Below are 21546 nucleotides of genomic sequence, written 5' to 3'. Positions count from 1 at the left end.
TTCTTAACTCTCCATTTGAAGGAGGAGACAGAAATGAACCTATTTTGTTTCAGTGACCAACTTTCTTACTTGTTTCTAATGGTTCTGACCCATTTTGTCGCCAGTTAACCTGATTTAATAATTACTCTATCACACATTTAATTCCTAAGATTTTTCTGTCTAGATGATTTTGGATCCAGTTCTCTATAGGTGATTTTAGTGTTCTTTTATTGACTCTTTGGATTGATCATCTTATCAAGCCACCCTACTAGCTTTTGGAGATTGGTTGGCTGAGAAAAAGTTCAAGAAGAATTTCAGTGTGCAGGGAACCTGGAACAAAATTTGTGAAACCTATGCAATGAAAAATCGGCACAAATACATTTGGTTTAACTAGCAACATCTAAGGTCCTCTTATTTTGGCTTGCAATTTTAAATCGCTTATGCAATCAGCCAAGTAACTAGGTTCGAAATAAGGCTAATGAATGTGCGTTTTTCAAGCAACTGTTATCAACAAACAATAATTTCTTTGACAGTTCATAAAAAAATTGGAAAAGGGCGGATATATTTTTTGTTTTAAATTTAGTTTTTATATTTATGTTTTTTTTGTGATTATATTCGTATGTTTTTTGAAGTCATATTTGTGTGTAAATTTTAATCAAAATATATTTTATTAAATAATGGCAATTTAAAAAATTGATCCGGTATACATTCGGTTAGGGATGAGTTGCGGGTCGAACCCGGCCCGCTGACCCGCCAACCTGCGGATTTCAATTTTGTTTTGGTCAAAAAAATCTGACCCATACAACCCGCAATCAATAATTTTGTACCCATTCTGTTTAATTTTGCGGTTATCTGCGGGTTATATTTTTTTAAACCATAACTCTTTAATTTAATTATTATAAAAATATATTTATAATAAACCTTTCATATATTATCAAAATTCATATACAGTTATATATTTTGATTTGAATAAAACAATATTTGAAACTTAAATAAGATATATGGTTTGAAAGTTGAGATCGGATCATAATTTTAATTTGTTTTTTTTTCGTTTTGGTAAAAATAAAACAATAATTTAAATATGTAATTTCAATGCCAATCAAAAAGATTTATCATAGTTACCAAAAATTATATTAACTTAAATTAATATTAAAATAATATGTTTACAAAAACTCATATATAAAAATTAAATTCTTCAAAAAAATAATTTAAACAAAAACTATACCCGTTATATCTGATGTGTAGTCTTCAGTTAGAATAGTAGGTGTTGATTTTTGAAAATAAAAGTAGCTGATAGTCCACCCATCTCCCGATTAAAATGGTAACAAACGGTTGCATATTATATTATGCGTCCAAAACGGAGTATAACTGTCCAATAACAAAACGGTAACTAAACTTTTGGTAAAAATGATGATAAAATAAGTAATATAAATAATTAGACACAACATAATATCAATTGGTTATGCTGGAGAATTAATAGGATAGATGCTTGGAAATAAGATCAGAACATCATGGGATCATCTTATCGTACTAATTCAGCACTGTAATTTTGATCGACTCACAACATTCATACTTAGGTAAGGTATTTCTGTCCCAGGACCGTCTTTTTGTACGTTTAACTGGAGCGGCCAAACATGGTCCAAAATTTTAAAGGGTCCATATTTTTTTTTTGTTTTAGTAGTAGCTATACATTTAAAATCATTTTTTTTGTCATCGACTTTACAGACTCATGAGGATTCTGTAAACCAAACGGGTAACTCTGTATCCATATGCACGACAAAGGTCGGTTGTCTCCTAACACATCGTGCGAGGCTGTCGGCCTTTAGATTCTTCGTGCGAGATACAAAAATAATATCTGAACTATGAAAATTTCCTTTCAAAGTCTCGATATCTGCTAAATAGGTTGCAAACGCAGGTCATTCTTCTGGTTCCGAAACCATCTTCACCAATTGAGAACAATCTGTCGCAAATGTAACCATGTACTGCCTCAGATTCCGCATACACTCCATTATCCAAATTAATGCTTCTATCTCTGAGTGGAGAGGAGATAGAGAAGCCCTGACATTCCGTGCTCCCATAAGTCCATCATATCCCTCAAGGGTACTATACCATCCCTGTCCTGAAAAAATCTCTTTGTCCTTCCAGGATCCATCAATAAAACACCACCGCCCTGGAATGGCCGGTAGATCCGAGTGTTGTTGACCTATTACTGGTGTAGGGATAATTTGTGCCTCCTTCCAAAGCCTTGATTCTATTTCCGCTAGTTTTAGGGTATCCATAGGTTCAATATCCAAATTGCTAAAAACCTTGTTATTCTTTCCTTTCCAAATATACCATAATATCCATGCAAACTGATGATCCTCTAATGTCGGAAGAACTCTCCAGAATAAATAATCCATATTAGTAAAAATAGATTCAGTGGGAAAAAAGAGTGATTAGATGGGATCTGGGATAGTGCCCAAACCTGAAGCGCTGGAGGACATTCAAAAAACACATGATTAATTGATTCCTCTGGAGCATTACATCTATCACAATATAAATCCCCTGATAATCCTCGTGAGTGTAAATTCTTCCTCACTGAAATACATCCTGACACTATTCTCCATAAAAAGTGTTTGATCTTTGGTGGACAACGAATTTTCGAGCAATGCGCCTTAAGGAAATTAACTGTAGGACCAAAAACGGATAAAGTTTTGCCCTTATCCGGATAAATCCGCTCCACCTGATACCCAGATTTGACCGAATATTTTCCATTCTGAACATATATTTTTACAAAATCAGATAACTGTTATTCAAATTTAATTAAATATTTATTAACAAATAAATATAAATTAAAATTTTAATTTTGTTAACACAATCAACAAAAAAATGCAATAAGTTAAGAAGTAATTAGCATTATATCAATTATATATTTTGGAAAGTAAAAAATAGATGTTGGAGTTTGTTTTAATATTCGATGTAGGCTTAGAAAGTTAATATTCTAATTTGATTATGTTTAGAAAACTATTATTAATTAGTGATTATAAATAGGGAGATAAATATATAATTTTTCACTAATATTTCTAAAGAAAAATAGTAAACACCAGAAGAAAGATTAGTCTAAGCTTCTGTCCATAAAAAAAAAGTCTCCAACTTCTTGTCTAATGAAATCAAAATTCTACATTTTTTTGTCTTACCACTATACAGATTCTATTACCACTATACAGATTCTATTGTTCTATTATTCTTTTATAGATTATAGCTTCTGATTATGGATATAAAAAACGTAAAAAAAAACTGAAAATCCATATTCTCAAAGAAGTGTTCTTATAAATTTTTAATTAAAAAATCCAAAACATATCTCTTCTACTCAAACCAAAAAAATTGGTCGATGATTTTGCATAAAAAAACTAAAAATGGTGTTATTTAGATGAAAATTAGATTAGTATAATGATATTTTATCAGAAAAATATATAAATGATTTTAAGTTTTTGAAAAGGGCCTTGTTTTGGAACACAATTGGAGTGAAGGTAATATTAGTCTTGTAGAATACATATGATAACCATGAGTCATATGCTTGATCTACTAGGGATATATCCCTTAACTTGGTGAGGATCATGGTTATCATATGTATTCTACAAGACTAATGAATTGGGTCCTCTCAATTATATCCCTAGTAGATCAAGCATATGAGTCATGTCTGCGCAAATGTGGTTCACGTGAAACCAGGACTCCATCTTAAATTATTTACCTTTCATTTTTTTCCATCAATATAAATAAATTCAAATAACTCTACAAACCACACTGGTAACTCCGCATCCATGTGAACGATAAAAAATGGTTGATTCATGGCATTGCGTGTAAGACTGTCCATATTCTATGTTCAGAGAATATGAATGATCTCTAAGTGATTAAAGTTTCATTTAAGTATCTTGATGTCTTCCAAATAACTTGTAAAGCATGTCATTCTTCGGTTCCGAAACTATTTTCATCAACTGAGAACAACCTGTTGTAAATGTAACATGAAATTGTCGCAAATTTCTCATATATTCCATTGCCATATGAGAGCTTCTATTTCCGAATGAAGAGGTGAAAGACCGGTTCTCTTATTCCTCTCCCCCATTAGTCTATCAAAGCCTTTTAAATACTATACCATCCTTATCTCAAAAAATTATCCTGATCTTTTCATGATCCATCTATGAAACATCATCTTCCTGGTTTAGAAGGTAAAGCCTCTCACTTCCAAGTCTATGGATTGGGTAGCCATTCGTGTGAATGAGGCTTGTGACACAGCTCAGAATAATGATTCATTTCTGTCAATTTGAAGGTGTCTCTAAGGTTCAATATCAATATTCCTGAGAACTTTATTATTACGTACTTTCTAGATATACCATAAAATCTATGTGAATTGATGATCCTCTACATGCTGTGAAATCCTACAATAAAAATGATCCATGTTTGTAAAAAGTGTGTGAAGCAAAAACATATTGAGTCGATGGAATCAGTGAAAGAGCCCAAACTTGGACCACCGATGAAAAAAAAAAACACATAGTTGAATGATTCCTCGTTTACTCCACATTTTCCACACTGTATGAGTGTATGTCACCTTGAATCCCTCTCACTCCCAAATTATTCTTAACCACAATACACCCCAAGACTTTTTACTATAAGAAATGTTTTTTTAGTGGACATCATATTTTCTAGGAAAAATCCTTTAAAGAAACGATGATGGGTTCATGCACTGGTAGCATGTTTTTCTTGAAGAGATATATACGCTCCACTTGATATCCTGATTTGACCGTGATTTCCTATTATTAGTAAAGTGCTATCCATTTTTATCAACCATATGAATTTGACTCAATGGAATGATTTCTATAATCTTCGTATGATGTGGGTCCACTATTGCTTGATATTTCATGCATGTGATGTTGTATTGATGAGAGAGTCCACTATAAAACTCATGTAAAGATTGTGTTGATTACTGTTTGTTGGTCTCAGGTGAGTGGTGGGAGCCAAAAATCATTCTATATATAGAGATAGAAGATCATGATCTCACCTTTTTAATCAGTCACTTGCTAACGAGAGATCTGTTAGATACAATACTATGCTATTAATAAGACGGTTAATATGATTAAGTTAGTTTCAGGGGTGACGCATTTCTGAAATACTGTCATTTAAACTTGAGAAAATAATGTATTACTATTAGTCTTCTTAATGAGCAGCCAAAATTGTTTGCCTAACATGGCTGTATTATAATCATTGAGATTTTTAAATCCTAGTCCTCCCTCGTCTTTGTGGTGACATATATTTCATTTCTTTTTAAGGGAAGAGAAGTAGTGGTGTAGATTCATTCTTTTGAGCGAGAGAGAGAGAAAATAAACAATCCTTCACACTTTTTTTTTCTTTGATTTTTTTTTCTGAGTCTGATTGTACACGTAAAACTAGTTCCATCAGATTTTTGAAAGAGTAATGCAAATCACAAGATCTTTTGCAGTCGTACGACTCATTAAAACAGTCGGACTACGGAACATTTTTGAATTAAAAAAATAGATAATATTTCGATTCTACAATTATATCATTATTTTTTTACCCGTTTGTATAATTTTTTCATTTTTATTTTTATAATATTTAGTTTTTCATGGTTTATATAATACGGTTCTACGAGGATCCACCACTTTTATTCTTTGTAGCAGCATCCAAAGGAATTTCACTGTCACTTTTGACGAAGCTGCAACAGTTTTAGCTCCAGTATTTTATTTAAATATACTTTTACATTTATTATGAAAAAAGTGAACACCATGTGGAAGGAACAATTCATACACATATTTTATTTGATTGATGGAGTTTTTCATCTCTTTTTGTTGTCCTTGCCCAACAAAAATGCTGAAACAGCACAAATAGTGACCACAAGACAAATAAGCCGTATAGGTTTCTCCATCCGCTCACATAGGTTGTTTGCCCCATTACGTGTGTTCTGTTCATTACCAGATTTCTCTGTATCTTCCGGAGATTCACAGGACCTTGTTTCAACTCCTGGATTGGTCTCATCAATCTTTGGAGATTCCTCATCAATAACTTCCCCTCCTCCTGAGCTCATCGGTGACATGAATCCACCGTTGTTATTCGTTGTAGTAACATCAAAGCTAACCTCCAAAGGAATTCCACTGTCGCCTTTTGACGAAGCTGCAACAGTTTTATCTCTATACTTGATGTCTTTTACGTTTCTTGTAGCTTTGAAAGGCTGTATCTTCTCTGTGATCTCGCTGACCATCACCGAGGAGGAAGAGGCTTCACCACTTAGGATCTGGAAATGACTTTCTTCATTGTTGATGTTGACTCTACTCTCCGTAGTTGAACCACACATCGTCTCACCACGGTCAGAGCTTTTCTCGGTACAAAAGGGATGAATAGGTTTAGTGGGTGCATAGATAAGAGTAAAGCCACACTTAACCACCTCACAGTTTGTGATCTGGTTTGTCCCGTCAGTCACTTCGAATTCAAAAGAAGCCACTGTAGCAGCAAATAGTTCTTCTATGTCCCATTTTTTTATGTGCAACAAACTGGTGTATCCGATAAACACATGACCGGAAGATTCAATGATCTCTCGAGGTCTATCGCTGCCATGTTCAGTCCAACCACCAAGGATGCAACTAAACTGAATGAAAGGCTCGTCTTTCTCCTTGAACTCCGTGGTGCATCTAACCAAGATGCGGTTGTTCGTAGCTTGGTAGTCTTTAAAAGAGACAACAGCACAAAGAGATATACCGGTAAGACCATCTTCATTCCAATGCCTAGGCAGATTTTGCTTCAATTTTGACCCAACCGTTCGGTGATTGAACCATACAGGTAACTGCCAACTAGGATAGCAGACTCCAATCAACACATCAAGTTTCGAACCCTGCCAATTTGATACCATAACAGAATCAAACAGATGCTAGAAATAAATTCACTCTTAAGGGTACATTTGATTACTAGGCCTAGACGTTTGGATACCCATTCCAGTTTAGATTGAGTTTTTAGGCTCCATTCGGATTTTATATATGTTCGGTAAGCTTTGGTTAATAATATTTTTCGGGTACAGTATATGGAACATAACACCTTTTCTTGGTGGGCTGGTGCTGTTTCAGTAGGCATGGGCGTTCAGGTATCCATTCGGGTATGATTCGGTTCTTTCGGGTATCGGGTTTTTTGGGTTTGGAAACTGAAACCCATTCGGATATTATAAAATTTTGGATCGGGTTCGAGTTGGGTCTTCCCGGGTCCGGGTGGGTTCGGTTTTGACGTAAAAGAACCTAAAAAAACCGAATAACCAATGTATCTGAAATAGGTTCGGATAAAAGTATCCAAAGTAACCATATTACCCAATTCGGTTCGGGTATTTTGTATCCAAACTATCCAAATATACCAAAAAAACAACAAAAAAATACTCATTAGACTCGGTTTTGTTTAAGTATTTCTATCCAAACTATCATATTTTATCTGAAAATACACAAAAGTATTGAAAATAACTAATATATTAAATTTATAACTATAATTAAAATTATTATACATATAATTATAAATAATATTTTTAAATACATATGTACATTTCGGATATCTTCAGATACTCATTCGGTTCTTGGTTCGGGTCGGGTTGGATATCGGTTCTTCGGATACAACAGTTTAGGATCTAAACGGTTATTTCTGAAGAACCGAATATACCCGATACCCTGATTTTTCGGTTCGGTTCCGGTTCGAGTCCTCGGGTCCAGTTTTTGTGCTCAGTCCTAGTTTTAGTATACACTCCATCCGTACCACAATATTCATACCATATAAGAGTTTAAGAGTGAAATATGTTATACCTTTTCTTGGTGGGCTATTGCATCTGACATTGATTGAATCTTCCTCCGAACATAAGATACGATACCATTCTTGGCAACTTGATCAAGTTTGGTACAGTTAGTGAAAGTAAATGTGGAGTGTGGATGCTCTGTTTCTGCTAAGATAAGAGCTAACTGGCTCCCAATATTTTCAAGTGAAATGCAGCCGTGTGCGTCTAACCAGTGAAGGTTCGGTGGAAGCACTGGAAGGGACACGAGCTGCTCGCAATACTTGAGGTCAAGCCATTTGAGATTGTAGAGATATCTGATGTTGTCTGGCAAGCTTCCGAAGTTGTTTCTGCTCAAACATAAACGTCGAACTGATGATAATGTGTAGATTTCATACGGCGATTCACGCAAATTGCAGTATGAACAAGTAGAAGGGTCGCCTTGATGGGAAATCGGCCAATTCATACTTCAACAGAGGGCCGCGGTCCCGATCAGTACATACACTCGGACCCTGTGCTAAAACATACATCAACAAGTAATATATTCGAATTTCATACATCAACTAACGAAATTCGGCTTTTACATACATTGACCGTTTATCTGTTAGTCAAAAAAACAGAGTTTGAGCTGTCCGTTAAATAATGATTACGTGGCTTTTTATATTTTAGATAATTAATAATTAATAAAAATAATTCTACATATAAGGGAGGGGAAGGGATTCGAACCTGGGTCTGCACAATATAATAACATGCTATTTAACCACTGTGACAAACAATACTTGTAGAACTTATACAACATAGTTTTTATTTGTACCTAGTAAATATTTCATTCATATATAGCAATTCTCTCAAATAATTATTTAAATAAACAATGAAAAAAAATATTAATTCTCTCAAACAATTGTTGTCGAAATATATATTTTTTTAAATTCAAAGTTTAATTAAAAAAAGATTTCCAGTTTTTTTTTCAATGTTTTGAAAAATTTTAAAGGACAATTCTCCTAAATAGATTATTTTCAAATTTTTGTCACAAAAAGATACTAGGGAGGAAAATGACCAAAAAATTCATTTAATTGGTAAAAGATTCTTATATCCTATATATATATTTCAATAAAATTAATAAAAAAATATTTTTATAGTTTCAGATTATATGTTTTCAAATTCAGATTTTTATATATTTTTCTGAAAATATTTTTTCGAATATTTTTTTGTTTAAAATTTTATTTTCGAAATTCGAAAATAATTTTTGAAAATATTTTTAAAATTTCATTTTCAAATTTCAAATATATTTGTGACAAAAAAACCCCTTTAGTGTTATTCTAGGGTATTTCTCTCTTTTTAAAAAATTTTTTTTTTTATTATTATTTTTTTATTATTTTTTAAAAATTCAAAACTATAAGTGTATATTAGTTAATCATAAGAATATAAATGTATATTTACTTTAATAAAACCTCCATAGTTGAAAAATCAGAATTCTTGCTGTAACAAAATAAATTTAAAGTAGTTTCAGAAATTCAAAAAGTTAAAAAAAAATTGAAAAAGTTTGAATTTAAAATCATATATTTCGAAAACTAAACAAATTATTTTTTATTATTCGATTATTATTGGAGATAATTGTCATATTTGAATGAAACATTCATTAGGTATAAATAGGATACAATAGAAAAAAGAATCAACAAAGCATATTTGGCACAGTGGTTATTCGACATGTTGAAATATTGTCCAGACCCAGGTTCGAGTCTCTCCTACCACATTTTAGATAGTTTTTATTAATTATTTAAAAATATAAAAAGCCACGTAATCATTATTTAACGGACAGCTCAGATTCCGTTTTTTTTGACTAACGGATAAACGGTCAATGTATGTAAAAGCCGAATTTCGTTAGTTGATGTATGAAATTTGAATATATTACGTGTTGATGTATGTTTTAACATAGGGTCCAAGTGTATGTACTAATCGGGACCGCGGCCCTCTGTTGAAGTATGAATTGGCCGATTTCCCGTCGCCTTGATTAACATCGAAGCGCTTCAAGAGACGTGGCATATCCTTTATGGCCGTCCCATCGAGTAGCAAAGTCTTTAAATGCTTCATGTTCTTTTTTATATTTGGAATGGTCGCAAAGCTTTTACAACCTGAGAGTACTAGCTTTTGAAGAGCTTTTAGATTCTCGATAGAATCTGGGAGACCCGTCAATCTTTTACAATCTTTCAACATCAACAAGACTAGTTTCTGGAGATTCCCAATCGTTGAGGGAAGACCCTTTATAGAGGTGCCATCTAAGTACAACTCTTCCAGATTTTCTGGAACTAGATTGAACTCCTCAAGACTTGAACAGCTACTGAGGATGAGTGTTTTCAGAGAGATCAACTTTATATGTGGAAGGGACTTGAGGCTCGTGCATCCTCTTAGGTTCAAGAATATGAGACTTTCCATGTTTTGTAGCTCTTCATGAACTGTCTTCAACTCTGTGCAGCTTTCAAGGTTTATACTTTCAAGCTTTCGAGCCTGTGATAAACCCGACAACGTACGCAGCTTACTTGAGTGATTCAGATCGAGCCACTTTAATTTTGATGCGTTCTGTGGCCGATACAAACACCCAAAAAAAAAAAAAAATCGTTAACGCAGCATCACAATTGGATACAAAAAAGATATACAGTAAGAAATCTATACACTGATAATTATTAATTTATGGTAACTGTTTATTTAAAGAGAATGTACCTTTTTAAATTCATATTCTTAGATATTTTTTATCAACGTATGAAATATTTATTTTCATAGTCTTGTATATTCTCCAAATTTCAAATTTTCTCTTTTTAATATTATTTTGTTTTAGTATATTAGAGATATATGTTATGATTTTTAGATGCAATTCTAAAAAATAACTACAATTTTTTTAAAGTAATACAGATTAGAGATAAACTTTATTTTGAAGAACAATTAATAATACATATTTTATTTATGCTTATATAAATTTTATATAGTATTTTTACTCAACTTTTTCTTATTCAACTATAATTTATAGTCATTATTAATTATACTATTAGTGCAACCATAGATTTAAATATAATTTGAAGAATTTATCACCATTATTTGATCAAATTGTGCATATTTCAATTCGTCCCAATCTATCTTATTAAAATAGAAACATTCTGTTGGACCTAACATTTATTTTGTAAGTTTTTAAATTAAATACACTTTTATATTTTATAGTTAAACATACATTAAATCACTAATGTTTCTTTCTTTATACTACTATCCATGTTTCCAAACAATATACTTATTTCTTTATACAACTATCAATGTTTCCAAACAATATATTTTTTATACTACTATCAATGTTTCCAAATAATACAATAATTAATCTTAGTTATTTTATATCTATCATTTTCTCTTTAAAATTTTGTAAAAACGTCATAATTTCATAAATTGCAAAATAGTAAACTTTAAAATTTCGATTATAAGATTACAAATTATGAAACTATTACAATTTAAATCCAATTAGATTACATATTGGTCATCCATCAGTTCAATCGGTTAGTCTCGGGTTTTAGTGATTTTTTAATATGAATATTTTAAAAACATAAATTGAATTGTCAGATCTCAGGATTAACCGGTATAATCACAATCGGGTTGAATTTAAAAATACTGATTTAAATGCAAAAATATTTTAAATACACACTTTTTAAATATAACCAAAATATTTGTTAAATTATTAGTGAAATTTTTCATCGTAAAATATCCTGCGCTTCAAAAGCGCGGGTCAAAATCTAGTTTAGAATTATTCTTAAAACAAATTTATCATTTTATTAACTTTTGGATTATTAATTATATTAATTATTAATTTATAGGGCTTCTAAGTATATATATAAATAATACCTTCTCTCCATCCCAAACTTGCTCAATACGACTGTAAGGCAGGTTGAGGTCTATAAGATTCTCCGGGTTAAAATGTTCTGGTAGTTTCTTGAGTGGAAATTTCAGCCAGTGAAGATACCGAATCTCCTCCAACTGGAACTTAAGCCCGTCGCGGAAGTACAAGTTGCATGTGGCTTCGCCTTCTTTTGGAAAACTTGAGTTGAAAATTTTCAAATATCTGAGATCTCCCATATATTTGAATGTGTCACTACCTAGACTCATTTTCCTTGGTACCTCAGACATATCAAGAAAAATTCCTCTGACCTTAGTTGCTTTCTGCAAAGTCACATGCATAACATGTTAAAAAAATGTAAGATTAATTCAGAAAATAACTTCAAATGTGCAGCAAAAGTTAGTATCACTCACTGCTTTGTTTAGGAGAATAGCAATGATCTCGCCATGGTTAAACAACCTACGCCCACTAGCTGAATTTTCAGAGAATGACTGAGACTCTAGTCCCATTGCGAACGTGTACATCAGATCATTCACCTCTAGTCGACCGCCACAAATGTTTATTAAGAACTTGTCCGCAAGATGTCTTAGTTCACTCACATTGTCTTGCACCGATGAATCCAGCAAACAGCTCACATGATACTCCTCTTCGGACCTGAAGAAACATGCCACATCAAGGAACAAATCCTTATGGTGTTTGCTAAGATCATCATAAGAACTTCTCAACACATTATGAATTGTGTTGCTAATCGGGCTTTTCGCAAGCTCCCCAAGCTTTGATTCCCAGTACTCCTCGTCCTTTGTAAGAAGCTCACCACCAAGTACTTTAAGAGCTAATGGATGTCCCCTAGTGTAATCCACAAACTCTCTTGCAAGTCTCATGAACCTTGGCTCGCAAGCACCGGTCGTGAATGCGTGTTTTTCAAAGTATTTAAACCCATCCTCGTCGCTCAGGCCCGGCACTAGATAAGTTTCATCCACCATTCCTGTGATTGCGGACTTGCTACTCGTCGTGATGACAACTCTGCTTCCTTCTCTTAACCATTTTCGTCCACCAAGAATCATATCTATCTGACTCTTTTCATTCACATCGTCAAGAACAATTAACACTTTGCTTTCTCTTAGCTCAGCCTTCAACGATTCAAGTGTAAACTCTGCATATCTTATTTCCTTTCCATCATGCTTGCTCCTCATTAAACCGTATAGGAGGTCCTCCTCCAACCTGTGGATTCCAAGAGATCTTGCCTTGGCACGGATATCATCTAGGAACATCGTATGCAAGAACATGTATCCCCAATCTTCCATCAATTTCTTGGCAAGAGTGGTTTTACCTATTCCAGGCATCCCAACAACTCCAATAACTCGAGTGACCTCGTCTGATTCAAAATCCAACTTCTCTTCCAACTGCTTTAGGCGTTTTTTGATCCCAAAGAAGGGAGACACTTTTGAGGAAGAAGAACTAATAGGCGCATCTCCTACTAAGTTTCCTTTGGACATTCCAGTAAATTTTTCTATTTGATTCTTAGTTCCTTGATCCTTTGAGATTTCTTCTAGCCTTTTCTTGACGTTACGCACAATTTCATTGATCACCTGGACCTCATCGCTACAAAATATGTGACAAATACAAAAGTCAAGCCAATAATTCCATTAAATTTACAGTAATTCAGCATATAAAGGCTTCTTAGGTGAGAAGCAGCAAATCATACTATTTATGTTTTAATTAATTACTAGATTCGTATTTTTACTTTCAAAAGGGAAATTAGTTTTTACTAGTTTTGATTTTATAAAAAATTAATTTATGTTTATACATGTAGATTAGTTTTATTTTTTTGCTACACTCACATTTAGCTTTGTTTGAGTTAAAATTATTCAGTTTGAAAAATATAATAGGCTTATTTCGTTAATTCTTATAAAATATTATAATACTCAGTTGTTATAAGCTAATTAAAGAGACATGGTTATTGAATTAAAAGGACATTTTGTTTATGTATTTAATAATGTAATTATTATTTTTCCTCATAGCTAAAATTGTTTAATATTTTAGATATTCTATTTTTGTCTATTGATCAAATTCAAATTTTCAAATGTTTTAATCAAAAATTAGAATTTAAGTAATTAATTTTCTAAAATATAAAAAATATTTTATAAGTCTTTTATAATAGAAAGAAAACATATATTTATTTTACAAATAAAATATATTAGATGTATTAACGTTGTTGTCTTTAATAGATAACAACAACATGTTGTCTTTAATAAAATTATATTAAAATCGATAATATATTTTATAAATAACACATTAGAAAATATGTATTTATTTATTTAAAATGATTTTTGACGAAACAAAAATTTTCATATAAAAATATCAGTTATTTTTTAATATTCTGTAGTCAAGTTAAAAATCATATAAATATGAACATATAATAATCAAAATTAAATATATTTTTTTCTATTTGTTAAGAGTTATATATTTTAACAAGCTAAATTTGAACAAGAGTAATACAGCTTGTAACATGTTTTGCAGTATTTAAATGTGTTTTGAGAGAAAAATAATATAAATGAGTTGAGGTGTTTGTTTAAACCGACTCTTGTTATATTAATATATTGGATGATAAATAAAATAATCCGTGAAAATATATAATCATAAAACTATAAATTGTGACTAATTCCATTATATTATAGATAATATAAATATTTATTAGTTTTTATTTTATTATTAATATCTAAATCTATAATTTTTTTTATTTTATAAACTATAGCTAATAATTATTTTTAATGATTACTTTTATAATATTGTTATAGACTTTAGTATATGGAAAATCTAGGACTTGTCTGTTATTTTGTGTGTACATATACTTCAACTTACTTTTATAATTTACAAAGTAATTAATAGAATAAGCTGTTTAACTATATTTTCATGAACTTAATATTTAGTAATGCTATAAATTTTAATATAATCATATATTTGATATCTTTTATTTAAGTCTAAATAAAATTTATATTAAAATATCATATTTATTTGATAAATATTACCAAATTATTTAACAGTATATTTATATTTTATTATATAATAAGATTCTATTAGATTAAAATCGTAAAAGATATGTAGAAAATATCTATAGAGTTATCTTATTTGTTAGAAATATTTAAAAATTTAGTTGAATTATTTTAATAATTAATTTCTTAGCTGAAAGGTGCATAGTTAATATAAGTGTCCAAATCTGTTAATACCACACGTTATACCAGGGTTATGTCCAAGTTGTGCTTATGTTTTATTAGTATTGATAATGAATTAGTTTTAAATTTTCATTTTACTTTTTATTAAACACTATTTAACTAATTAGTTTTTGGATTTTAAAAAATTGGAATATTGTATAAAAAGGAAAGGAGCATTGTAATTCTATAAATATTATTTTCAAAGTGATGTTTGTCAACTTTGTTTACGTTTAATCAGCACATTCATTTTTAAATAGGAATGATAATATGGTTCAGTGAAAATATTACATGACTTTTTTTTATCATGGCACATGTCAATTCAGTGATAAAAATTTTGATTTTGACAAAACTGTGAAAAATAAGTTAATAGCTAAATTTGGTTAAATATCATAAACTTAGACAATATATTGTTATTATTACTAGAATTCTATGAAATAATACAGTTTTAAATAGAAAAAAATATTCCAAATTAACTTAGAAAATTAAATATTTATTATAATATTTTTATGAACAGTTGTATATGTTAAAATTATTATTAGATCTATCTTATTATATAAAGCTTGGTTCTTCAAAGTTACTAATTAACATGATCGTGACACATGGCAATTATATATTTAAGATTGTGACATGTGTTAAATACTAATTTTTATAAAATAACTATTTAATAGTAATTTTTCTTTTTTTAACTTTTAAACAAATATTGTAAACAAAAAAATTCATACAAACAATTACTTAATGGTATTTTCCTTTTTTATATCTAAAACAAAAAAAAATTATAAAAGTTATGTTAAGCTTGGTTCTTCAAAATTACTAATTAACATGATTGAAACACATGTCAATTTTATATTTAAGATTGTGACATATGTTAAATAATTTTTTTTATATAAATAATTATTTAGTAGTAATTTTCCTTTTTTGAGAAAAGGTATTGTAAATAATAGTAACTAGCTTTATCATAAGATATTTTTTTTTACAATTGTCTTTTTATGATTTTAGAAAAGTAAAATTAATGTTAATACTATTGTACAAATCGGTTTTAATATAGAATTTTTAAAAACGAAAATTACTATAACTTTTTTTTACAAATCGTTTTAATATGTCAATAATAAGATTGTAGTTTTTTTGGTTTATGATCTTTTAATTACGATTTGAATAAAGGAAAATTTAACATTAAACATTCTTTTACAATTTTTTGGTTTAAGATTTTTAAAAAGGATAATTACAATCAAATATTTTTTTGGTTCTTCAAAGTTAGTAATTAACATGATTGTGACACATGTCAATTTTATATTTAAGATTATAACATGTGTTAAATTAAAATTTTCATATAAATAACTATTTAATAGTAATTTTTCTTTTTTGAGAAAAGTATTGTAAATAATAGTAACTAACTTTATCATAAGATATATTTTCTTAAATTATCGTTTTTATGATTTTAGAAAAGGAAAATTAATGTTAATATTGTTATACAAATTGGTTTTGATATAGCATTTTTAAAAACGAAAATTACTATAACTTTGTTTTACAAATCGTGTTAATATGTCAATAATAAGATTGTAGTTTTTTTTTGGTTTATCACCTTTTAATTAGGATTTGAATAAAGGAAAATTAACATTAACCATTCTTTTAAAATTTTTTGATTAAGATTTTTAAAAAGGATAATTACAATCAAATATTTTTTTACAATCATCTTTTCTTTATGATTTTAGAAAATAAAAATTAGTGTTAAATATTGTACAAATTGATTTTGGTATAGGAGAAGGAAAATTACTACTACATAGTCTTTTACATTATATATTGTTAAAAAATACTTTATAGTAATTTTCAATTTAAAAAAATCTAAGCAAAAATTAATAGTAAAAAGGAAGTGAATTTTATTTGTTATTTAAAAAACATTGTGACATGTGTAGAAAAATATGGAGAAATTGCCAAAAATACTATTTTCATAGTACCACTTTTCATGTTTACACTAACCACTTTTACCAACTTTTAATGAAGGATTTAGATTTAAAGGTTTAGGATTTAGGGTTTAGATTTGATGTTTTAGGATTTAGGATATATAGTTTATGGTTTAGAGTTGAGGATTTACGGTTTATAGCTGAGGTTTTAGTGTTTAGGTTTAAGGTATTGAATTTAGGGTATGTAGTTTAGGGTTTAGGATTTAGAGTTGAGGATTTAGGGTTTAGGGTTTAGAATTGGGGGTTTAGGATTTAGAGTTTGGGGTTAGAGTTTTGAAAAGCATATAAAAAACAAAGATATAAGAGTTTTTAACCTTTTAATAAATAAGGTATTTTTGAAAATATATATTTAGTGATGGTAAAGATAAATAATGGTATTTTCAAAGTGGTATTTTAGAAAATTCCCCCAAAATATGATACAACTCTCTTTTGTTGTTTTAAAGAGATTTAGAAAAGAAAAATTAATAAATTTGAAGAACCAAGCTTTAATTATTTTTTTGTGCTTTATGACCTTTTGATTTAGAGATTTAGTACCTTTTTCAAAAGTCTAAACAAAATTAGATTGTGAATGTATCAATAAAAATCTGTCATTACTTTAAATTGTAAAAATATTAGTGATATTGAAAAAAACGAATTTTGAAAATGAACCTATTAAAAATGGCAAAAAATATTTTTTCACATTATATATGCAAAATCATACAATTTCACTAAAAATATTTTTCATTTTTATGGTTTTCATAAAATTAAAACATCAAACAAAATCCGTTGCGTTTGCAACGGGCTCATATCTAGTTAATAATAATGAACAGACGATTAGTATGCTGTCCAAAATGTTGAATTTATTAATCTAAAAACAATACAATATATTTTTGGTTTAAATGACGATAAATCTATTGTGATAAATAAATTAGAAAAACATTTGATATTTTAAAACTAAAACCATGTAAACCAAACAAAATATATCAAAACATATATTTTAAATATATAACTCTATTAAATATTTATTCTGTTTATCTTAATTTTTATGGAAAATAAAAAAACAAAAACTTTGTTAATGATTATCTTATATTTTATTTTTAATATCAAATATTTAAATAATGAATTATATTATTATAATAAAAATGTCAAAACTTTAATCAGCATTTTAAATTTAAAACTAATGACTCGGACTAAAATCATGAAAAATATAATAAATAATTAAGCTCACTTCTAAAATAATAATATAGATACTAAAGGTCAGTCAGTAGGGGTGAAACTTATTATCTAAGATCTGTTTTGGATCCGTTCTGAAAATAAAATATTTGGGGGTGTCTCAATCCATATCTTGATAGTAAAATGTCAGATTCGCTAAAAGATGATTTGAATCCGGATATCTTAAATTTCAATTCCGAAAATCCGGGTCTGAATCTGAATTTTTTATATATTAAATTTTATTAATAAATATAGTTGATAAATTAATATTTATACATAACGTTTTTAATAATATTATATCATAAATTTATAATATTTAATATATATATATATAATTTTGTCTAAATAGTTAAGTTATGTATTAGTGTAAATATGATAGTACTTTTTAAATATATTTTATATTTTCTTAATGGATCCAAATCAAAATTTGTATAGTCTCGGTAATATAATTAATAACGAATATCCAAAAAAAAAGGAATTTAGATTCGATATTACAATTACAGAACTGACGGATCCTGATCCAAATTCAAATACTCTAAAATTTGCAGATATTTGTATTCATCACACTCCTAATTCTCAGGAGCCAGATATCAAAAAAATATATTTTCGGATATTCGGATCCGTTCCATTCCTAGTTCTCAAGAGCCACACATCAAAAAATTCTATTTTTCGAATTCGGATCCGTCTTATTCCTATTTTTCAGGAGCCGCACATCAAAGAATTCTCAATAAAGGCTTTGCACAGCATATGTTAATATTATATTAGAAGTTTTCTCATTAATTTTTTTAAATGAATCTATCAAGTTTTGAAAAGGTTTCTTAATATAATATTGATATATGTGGTGAAAGACTTTTTTGAAAAGTTTTCTTACTATAATATTTTGATATACTTTAACTACCCAATTTTTTTTTAAAAGGTTAATTTCACCTATTTGCCGGAACCAAACATATAAATAATCATCAATCCCACCAAATTAAATTTGGATGGCAGTACTCTAATTACAACCCCGCCAACTCGACGTTGGTTTTAACTACCTAAGTTTTTCTAGTCGAACTCGTTCTTTTGTCTGGTAAACAACTTTTGACCTTTTGACCAGGGTTGTGAAATTTTGGGTCATGAAATCTAGTTATTTATTTGGTCCCAAGACCATGAGAACTTGAAATGTTATGAAGAGAAATTGAACTGCATACCTTATTTATTTATAATAAATACATTATCAATATAACTAGTTAATTATTTCTGCCCAGAATTAACCTGTAATATTAATAAAATTTTTAAGGCCCCAAACTTATGTTTGATTGGTTTATACTCAGGCACGACACTGCTTTTGACTTAACTAAGCAGCTTACAAACAACTTCCCTGAAATATTTAAACTTCTTGATTCATACTTGTTCTATTCAAAGTCTGTCTAAGTTTTTTTCTTTCCTTTTTAATTTTGTTACAAAAATTTAGAAAATATATATATATATAAGATATTTTAAACTAGCTATAAGTTAGTTTGAAATGAGGATATTTTTTTCTTCAGAAAGAAAAAAGAATATGTGGATATCAATCAGCGAAATCAGATTCATTCGTTAAAGTCCATTCAGAAAACAATGGTATATATATATATATATATATATATATATATATATATATAAGATATTTTAAACTAGCTATAAGTTAGTTTGAAATGAGGATATTTTTTTCTTCAGAAAGAAAAAAGAATATGTGGATATCAATCAGCGAAATCAGATTCATTCGTTAAAGACCATTCAGAAAACAATGGTGAGTCCAGTTACAAAATAAATAAAAAACAATGGTGAGTAGTGTATCTAAAACAACAGTACAAAAGCAGGCCGAAAACGTTGAGATAGAAGCAAACCGTTCTGTTTTATTCCTAGAGGCTCAAACTCTTCTGCAGACTCATTGGCAAAACAGGCCCTATGGGCCTTGAGCCCTTTTTAAGTTTATTTAATGAAATCAGTGATTGAACAAAAAAAAAGAAGCAAACCGACAAAACCGAGAAGTTCGTGTATAATTTGTCTTGTCCATGTATATACGCGTCTAATTAAAAAGAAAAAAAAGTTACCTCTTTTTATGCACACTAACGCCTTTCTTCGTTGTGATATACGTTAGGGCCGTTCTCCATTTCGTACCATTGGTATCATCTGTTCCCACTAATAGATTCAAATTCTCACCAAATGTTGATGTCTGTCTCCTAACTGTGTCAACAGGGACCTTGTAGAACACTGGAAATACTACCAGTGTTCCTTTAGCTACACATTCTTTGATCTCTGCCAACTCATTTAAACACCATCTTGAGTTCGAGTATAAGCTTGAGATGACAGCGATCGCAATGCTCGACTCCTTGATCCTCTTGAAAAATACACTCAAATCTTCACCCAATGTCTCCTCATTGTCGATGTAAGGATCGATTCCTTCGGCTTTCAAAGAGTTGATTAGATAACTAATGAAGCTATATCGGAGCTCCTCTCCCCGAAAGCTTATAAACACTTTGTATTGTAGCTTTGGCTGGGCAACATTGGTGGAGGCTGCCTTCGACATCAGAATGTTTTTTTCTTAAGGGGATTTGTTTTATCCGGAAACGTTTTCAGAAAATGTATAGAGTGAGCAGTCTCCTTACTAGTGGAGTATATAGCAATGTTTGAGTGCAGATTCTCTTCGTACACTTTTCTAATCTATTAATTTATAGTCTAACTTTTTATCTACCATTGATAAGTCATATAGACCACTTAATTAGTTAACTCTTTTTGAAAATTCTACTTAATTAATTATTTAAAATGACATATTTGATTATGTATGTTAAATCTTAATAATCATAAAGATTTTGATAATAAATCAGTTTTCACAACAAATTTGAATTTTATTTTTACTTATAACAAGATCTATCAAGAAAAATCTAACAATATCCCATCAAACATTCTAAATAATCTTTATAAAATAATGCATTAATTAATTTTGTAATTAGTAATATAATAGTATTATAATTAATTTAATTAAATTTTTATCATAAAAAATAAAATAAAAACTATGTTATTTTTATGAATTTATCATTATAGTCTATATTATATCAAAATCGAGGTGCTCTATGAACTAAATATGAAAATATATTAAATTTTTAGATTAAAATATTTTTAAAAATGCTTTCATTTAAATAATTTATCATTCATCGTTAAAAGGGGATAAGTTCGTAAACTATGCAATATTTTATGCAAAAATAAAAATTATTAACATATGCTAACATTTATTTACAAATATAAATATTATCTATTTGTTTCTTTTGAAACTCAAAGCAATAATTATCTAAAATGATTATATACAGAAATAATAGTGATAACTAACATTTAGTTCATGTATTATTTACAAAATGTGTTACTAAAATATTTTCATATTTTAATAATTAATAAAAGATATTAATGACAAATTAATTTTAAGTATTAATTTAATATTTATTTTAGTTATAAAATATGTTGATAAAAATATTAAAAACATATTACCAAAAATTTCAAATTTATTTTTTTATAAAATAGTTAACTAATTTAGTAACA

General features: G+C 29.1%; 1 protein-coding gene across 1 annotated transcript; it reads right to left on the bottom strand.

Moving 5' to 3' along the window:
• Positions 1–5806: 5806 nt before the first annotated feature.
• Positions 5807–20542, bottom strand: LOC108850445 (disease resistance protein RPS4B-like). The gene is made up of 6 exons (XM_057008012.1): positions 20067–20542; positions 12047–13235; positions 11642–11956; positions 9729–10270; positions 7800–8115; positions 5807–6856 (listed from the first exon to the last, which is right to left on the bottom strand). The coding sequence occupies exons 1-6, from the start codon at positions 20540–20542 to the stop codon at positions 5807–5809; spliced, it is 3888 nt and encodes a 1295-aa protein (XP_056863992.1).
• Between the last annotated feature and the right edge of the window lie 1004 nt (positions 20543–21546).

Source organism: Raphanus sativus, chromosome 4, assembly GCF_000801105.2.
Source record: "Raphanus sativus cultivar WK10039 chromosome 4, ASM80110v3, whole genome shotgun sequence".
Classification (NCBI taxonomy): Eukaryota; Viridiplantae; Streptophyta; class Magnoliopsida; order Brassicales; family Brassicaceae; genus Raphanus; species Raphanus sativus.
The sequence above is the reverse complement of the archived record's forward strand: the minus strand, read 5'-3'. Positions and strand labels throughout refer to the sequence as shown.